Here is a 7,249-nt window from a genome sequence, read left to right as displayed (position 1 = left end):
CCAACACCCACCCCACCTCCTCCCAGCGTCCTCCTGCCGAAACACACGCACAGACTTCCATTATCTGCCATGTTATTCAAAACCACCTTTTTTAAAAGCAGCTTTAAAGACGGGATTCAGGAGCTGAGGGGGAGGAAAAGTTATTACCAGTGATTAAAAAGTGATAACAACTATATTGACTTTAAAAAAAGTTCATGAGTAAGTTTACTCCACTGATTTCTAATTTTATTTATATTGTATATTTTAAATTATTTTTTCTAAAGCTTTCACCTTTAAAAACAATAAACTTAACAGCGAACTCACAGAGAGGGAAGTCCAACACAGCTGTGGTCCCTGCGCTTAAAATCAATCAGTTTCCACGACCGAGCAAATCTCTTAAAATGAATCAGAACAGCTGTCGATAGGCGCCAGACACAAGTCCGATATGTCGCGTTCTATTAATTTATATTATTTCAATGCATTGTACGGAATATTCAAAGGCAAATCTGTCCGATATAATAATTGTCTTCCATTCCACCCACTAACTTTTCTCTTATTCCAAGTTCTCTGTAAAACGCCGATCTTTCTGAGACGTTAGAAAAATGACCATGGGGAAAAGAAGAGTTTTACCTTGTGAGACGCCGACTGCTGTGATCAGAAATGTTAGTTTCACAAAGAAACGATACATTCCTCCTCTTCAACTTCACAAACGCCGTTGAATCCCGCGTTGGGCTCTCATAGATCCACAGTTTGGTGTCGTCTAGTCCAGATGTTTCCTGTGTAGGAAAAGTTAAATCCGACCAAAAGAGTGGAGACACAGGCGGAAACGAAGAGAATATTGGTCAAAAAGTCTCCAGGCATGAAGAACAGTCACCTCATAGATGTTAACCTGCTGCTTTCCGAGTTCTCAATGAAATCTAGAGGCAAGTCTGCAAGTTCCTCCCCCTCCGTCGTCGTCTTCCTCCTCCTCTCCCTCCTCCTCCCCCCTTCTTTTCAAACCTAATAAAACGTCGTCGTCGTCCCCCCCTTCCTTTTGTGTCTCTCTCTTTTACACTCAAAATAGTCTCAAAGCAACATCTCAGGTTCTAGCAAACTTTGGTTGATTTTCACTTTCTTTAGCGGACATTTAAATTATTATTGGTATGTTTTTTTTCTTTGTAAAAAAAAAAACTTAGCTAATGTCCAAAATAGATATTAATAATAACGTTTTAGACGTTTAAAATACCATCCATGTTTTATAATTACCACAAGGCTGCTATGGTTGGCGGGTCATGCTAAGCACAGTTAGCTTGATTTAGCTGAGCCAGGTAGTGAAACTCTACAATGCAGTTTATTGTCAAAAAAATGCTACTTTAAAACCATTTAAGGTCAAAATGTTAAACTGTAAAGTTTATTGACTGAAAGCATACAACCCTACAGAAAGCTAAGCTCTGTGCTGTAGTATAGCACGTATGTTGTCACCGGGGCTAGCCACCAGCAGAAATATGGGGTCTGTTCTGGGTCCTGTAGTAAGCATTACAGTAAAGTACTACAGTAAGGTTCTTTTCTTACAAAAATAAAACATAAATGGATGACAACCATCAAGATCCAGAACTTAATAACATGTTCTTGTGGATAAAGGTCTTACCTCACGGACCAGAGTATTAGGACCACTACTCCCAGTGCCGTGAATGGGGTTATGTTTGTAAACAGTGAGTGGACATTGTTTTAATAGTACATTTAATCTAAAATACAACATAATTCATACTTTCACTTGTCCCTGAGTACTTTTCATTTCAGGAATTGACTATTAATACTCAGATTATGGTGTAACTTTGACATAACATTCACTGGAGTATTATTTTATAACTGTATAATACTTCATTATGGGTATTAGGCTAAAGCTAAAGTTAGTTATTTCACAGAAATATTACATTCAGTGTAATATTTAACAAAGGCTAAAGTTGTTTCCCCCCCAGAAATCACTCACCAACCTCATGCTTTTCTCTTTAATATCCAGTGGATTTTTGTTAATGGAAAAAAGTGTATTTTCATTTTTACATTGTTGGTTTCCCCATTATGGTTTTCAAGCACACATTCTTTCCCAAAGTGTCTGTCGTAGTCGTGGACCCGGCTTTGACAGAGCATATGTCTGTTCTAGATTTATATCCTTAATTTTTTTTTTGTCTTTCTCTCAGGGCAAGCGAAACCGTCAGGGTGTAGCTGTAGAGTTTCAGCACCCCAGGGCAATGATTATTTTATTATGAAGCCCACGCACATGCTGGTCCTTCTGTTAGTGTGACTGCCAAATGGAAAGATGCCAAAAGGGACTAGATCTCTTGAGGTGCACGCAGTGTGGGAAACACTGGGATAAAAGAGTAAAAAGCGGGAGTGTGTGCAGCTACGATTTACTGCAGTGGAGAGAAAAAAAACAAAAACAAACATAAAGTGCTAAGGCGAGGGTGTTGGACTTACTGTAAGAAATGGAATGTGTTTGGGCATGTGGTCACCTGTCGCACCGTGAGAAATGTCAGCTACATGCCAAATTAAACATTTACTGTACTGTACAAGGAAGAGCAGTCGATTAAGAGCAGTCGATTAAAATCAACTGTGGGTTGTTTTCCAACCGTCGTGTTTGTCAAGGCTCTCTTTGACATGTGATTTGTTTTGGGGCAACAAATGAACACCATGAGAAAAAGCTCTGTAGTGGCTTCTCATGGCTGTGGGGGGAGGAAACCCAAGGTCAGCAAAATAAACTTGTCAAATCTAAATATAGACATTAAAATAAAAAACAAAACAGACTATTATTTAATGATTCAAAATAGATTTTGGTGCCCCCTGCAGTGCAAAGCCATGCCCTCCAAGTGCTGCAGACATCTGAGATCAAGCCCAGTACAATTCCTGTGCCTCAAACTCCTTTCCTTCCTTGTGTGGGAGCAGGGATGATGTAAGGCCAGGGGTTCTGATAAAAAGTAGCTTCTCTTTGACAAGGTCTACATGATGTCATCCTACTATGAGACCTCTGGCTGACCTCAGTCTGAGATACTGTACGATTCTTGGTTCACACCCAACCACTCACTGAATGGTCTGCAAAATAGGGTAATGGCATTAAGCAGTAAAAAACATTATTTTCCATTGTTTCCAAGAACAATGTGGAAGTTGTCTTACTCTGACATTTAACACACAGGTCATTGTTGAACATTTTTATAAATGAACAAATGTCTAGTCAGTCCATAGTGCCATCATGGTAGAAAAAAAACTGATGCAACTCTCCACTCTTTTACCTGACCATGAGAGAATAGAAGCATAAAGTTAGGAAAAAGTAACATCAATAACATCAACAACACAGCTGTCACTCACTTTTCTGTCGCTTACACCGTCTCACAAAATTGTCTTAAATGTACACTTTTGTCTTTTATTTTCTTGTAGTTTATATAAGTTTAATAAAGAATACTATTCATACATTCTAATTCTAAAACATGGTGGAAAGACAAGCCATACTGTGGATTAAAAGAAAGAAAGAAAGAAACAAAGAAAGAAAGAAAGAAAAAAAAAAGAAAAAAAGAAACAAAGAAAGAAAGAAAGAAAAAAAAAAGAAAAAAAGAAACAAAGAAAGAAAGAAAGAAAAAAGAAAGAAAGAAAGAAAGAAAGAAAGAAAAAAAGAAAGAAAGAAAGAAAAAAGAAAGAAAGAAAAAAGAAAGAAAAAAAGAAAAAAAGAAAGAAAGAAAGAAAAAAGAAAGAAAGAAAGAAAGAAAGAAAAAAAGAAAGAAATAAAAAAGAAAGAAAGAAAGAAAGAAAGAAAGAAAGAAAGAAAGAAAGAAAGAAAGAAAGAAAGAAAGAAAGAAAGAAAGAAAGAAAGAAAGAAAGAAAGAAAGAAAGAAAGAAAGAAAGAAAGAAAGAAAGAAAGAAAGAAAGAAAGAAAGAAAGAAAGAAAGAAAGAAAGAAAGAAAGAAAGAAAGAAACGTCCTTTGTTCTTTCTAACTGATAACTACTGATTACTATTTCAAACAATTCTTTTGTATAATTTGTGCATTCATGCATACGTATATATTACCAGTAAGTCAAAACGACTTATTTTCCGCTATTTCTAAACTTCTAATTGCAGAGGTGATGTGTTTTCCAAGGATAAGATTTCCTCATTAGCTCAATTAAAATCCAAAAACAATGCTGAGAGAGCGGGAGAGCCTTTGTCGTCGCCAAAAAAAAAAACCCCACTGACGGCTCTTCACACCTCTGTCTCTGCCAAATACTGAAGGCTCAATATTTACCAAAGTGCTTGAACTGAATTGGCTGCTGTTTGTACCAAAACAAACGCCTGTGTTGATTATTTAAAGATAAGCGATTTGACAAACACTTGACTTTATCAGTTGGAGCGCGGACCTCCCTGTGTAGTGGAGCCACTGTTTGTTTTCTCTCAGGAGTCGGCGGTTCCGAGTCAGAACACAGAGGTTCTCAGGTGTCTCAATTATCACCTTCCTCTGTTGGTCTTCACATTCACTTTCTAGAAAAGGTGTTTGTCCCTCATGCTGATATCAAACATGCCCGGACACTCAGTGGTGATAAAAGGGTTTTACAGATCAAGGTCCTTGTTCATCACATCTAAATCCCCAGTGGCAGATCAACACATGAGGAACAAACAGGCCAACGTCAAGGTGACAGTGTGAGAAGACCTCACTGTTGCAGTGTTTACATACAAATACACAGAAGCATTTGATTTCATTTATTCATACGTTATTTAAAGTTATTGCAGGAACACATTTGCTCCGCTGTTTTACTCTTCATTTTGTTACTTGTATTTGGTCATTTGGAGTATGTTGAGATTAAGATTAAGAAGTGAATTATTCATTGTACAATGGGGAAATTTACAGTGTTGACAACAGCAAAAGTACAGAACAAGAAATAAGAGTGAGGTTTAGTAATAGTGCTATAGAAATAAGGATATCAGCTAACATTTCTCCGTTGTATATATTATGTTACCCAGTTTGCAGGTATACTTCCCTGCACTTAGTTATTTTATTTATTTTTAAGTTAATTTTGATTTAATGCTTTGCTAATTTTGCTCTGCTATACAATAAAATATATTTTATTCTATTTGGTATTAAGGATAAAAAAGTAATGCTGCCATTTAAGAACATTTATCTTTTTTTTTTAAATTAAAGGTTCTCTGCACAGTCTCTTCCTTTAAACGTCATATTTTTTTAAATTAAAGGTTCTCTGCACATGTTCTCCCTGAGAAGTTTTAAATTGATTTTGGCTTGTTAGGCTTGACTTGCCTTGGAACCTCAAACACAATTTCCACTTACCAGCAGTTTAGCACTAAACACATAGCTGGAACTATTTGTTTTGCAGATGTCTGGTCATCAGCCAAACTTCTGGACACATTTAATTCTCAAGACGATGAAAGTAGAAGTTATTTTGGGTTTTTACAACGGATCGTGTGGAGACCATGACCAAATGTCCTGGATGTGCAACAGCTGTTTAGATCCACTAATTCAACCAACAACAAACTCGCTTCAAACCGTATATAAATTTGATTTGCAGAAGGGTGGGTGTAGACAGACAGACGGACCTCGTTTGCCAAAAGACAATGGAACACAGGAAGGACTCGGCTCCATGCTGTCCACGTAGACACCACATAACCTATACATTTGTGCTACATCAGCCCAAGTCTTTGTGTGTGTGTCTGTGTCTCTCTCTCACACACACAGGTACACACACACACACAAACTTCCCCCATCTTTATAGCTCAAAGTGAGAAAAATGCAGGAAATGGCTGAAAATTCACAACCTTGTGAAAGGAAGGACAAGTGGAAAGAACCCCCCACCCACGCCTACACCCAGCCTCCCAACACAACACAGACACACAAACACAAAAACAAGTATTCATATAGAGTCATCTACCTGTATCAACATTTACAGTTTTAAAAGGATGATCAGTTTAAAAGTTTTTCTTTTCATGTCTGTCCATTCTTGGGGTTCGAGGTTTTCTTTCTGTGCTTTTGAAATAAACAAAATTCTAAAATGCATTTTGTTTACTTAATCCTGGAACTAAACTATTTAACCCACTCCATATCCAGAATCTACAGAATTTTAAAAAATGAAGGTTAAATGTTGTTTCCTGACGATGGTAAAATACAAATAATGCCAAAGACTTCTACACGGCTGAAGAATCTATTCACAGAATACTAAGTTATCTACATTTTGCTGCAACAATGGAAGCTCTAGGTGCATGACTTTGTTTCCATGAAGTCAAAGATTTGAATGAGGGTGTGGAATGTAAACAAGACACCAGCAGAAAGAAAGAGTAGATTTGAACACCGCCTCTTCCTCCCCCAATCAGCACCATTATTATTTCTCACCTCTGTGTCACTTCAAAGGCCCTGGGAGCTCCTGGACTTTTTTTACTAAATACATTTTCTGCAGACTTTTTTCTTCTAAGTTTAGGAATACAATTTTAAAAAGTGTTGTTAGAGAAGATAAATAAATAAATCCCAGAATAACTGTATCTGCAGTGTAGTTTAACCATGTTAAATCTGCTAACTTCACATCTAAAATTGGTGATGTATATATTTGGAATTGTGATGAAATCTTTTCTTGTTTTATTTGATATTTCTTACACTTTTTTTACACTCTCCCCAGAGGAGATCTATACAGTATTTTTGAGTCTGATTCTGAAGTTAGAGGAAACTGACAAGAAACACAAGTTGACAAAGACTTGATGATGAAAATGAACTCACAACCAAACATCCTCCCAGAACTATGTCTGTGTTAAATACCATATATTTTACGATCAATTAACCCAACCAGACTGAAATAATCGTCATGTGTTCCTGTCACTTTTGTGTAATCTGAGATGAGGTTGTATTTCTGTGCCACCCTGCGTCTGCTGTGGCACCCCAGCACTGAGGAATTCACTCCAGGAGGAAATGGATTAGACACTGATTCTTCTACTTAGCAAAACTGACCAATCAGGATGCTCTATGTCTATCTCTATCTCTATCTGTAGCTGAATCTGCCGACATCAGGGAGCTGCTGTGAAAATGCAGGACACTTGAGGTGTCTGTTTATCAAACTCGTTATTATAAACCATGACATTTTAGCACATAGTTCCTTCTATCCTAAATATTTTTCATATCATTAATACATAGACACAGGGGCACGCATGGAACGTTTGGATTCCAATTTGAAAAGGAGTATCTGGTGTTCAGGGATCCTCCTCTTGTTTCTCTGCTGTTTATTTTGGCGAACACTTGATATGCAGCCTCACTGTGGAGAGAGAGGGAAGCATTCA

General features: G+C 37.2%; 1 protein-coding gene across 1 annotated transcript in view; it reads right to left on the bottom strand.

Moving 5' to 3' along the window:
• notch1a (notch receptor 1a) overlaps positions 1–969 on the bottom strand; it is a 22,635-nt gene extending 21,666 nt beyond the window's left edge. Inside the window, 1 exon segment of the mRNA XM_008326299.2 lies at positions 610–969. Coding sequence (XP_008324521.1) covers positions 610–667 — 58 coding nt within the window. The 5' untranslated portion in view covers positions 668–969.
• Between the last annotated feature and the right edge of the window lie 6,280 nt (positions 970–7,249).

Source organism: Cynoglossus semilaevis, chromosome 14 (genome assembly GCF_000523025.1).
Source record: "Cynoglossus semilaevis isolate Cse_v1.0 chromosome 14, Cse_v1.0, whole genome shotgun sequence".
Lineage (NCBI taxonomy): Eukaryota > Metazoa > Chordata > Actinopteri > Pleuronectiformes > Cynoglossidae > Cynoglossus > Cynoglossus semilaevis.
The sequence above is the reverse complement of the archived record's forward strand: the minus strand, read 5'-3'. Positions and strand labels throughout refer to the sequence as shown.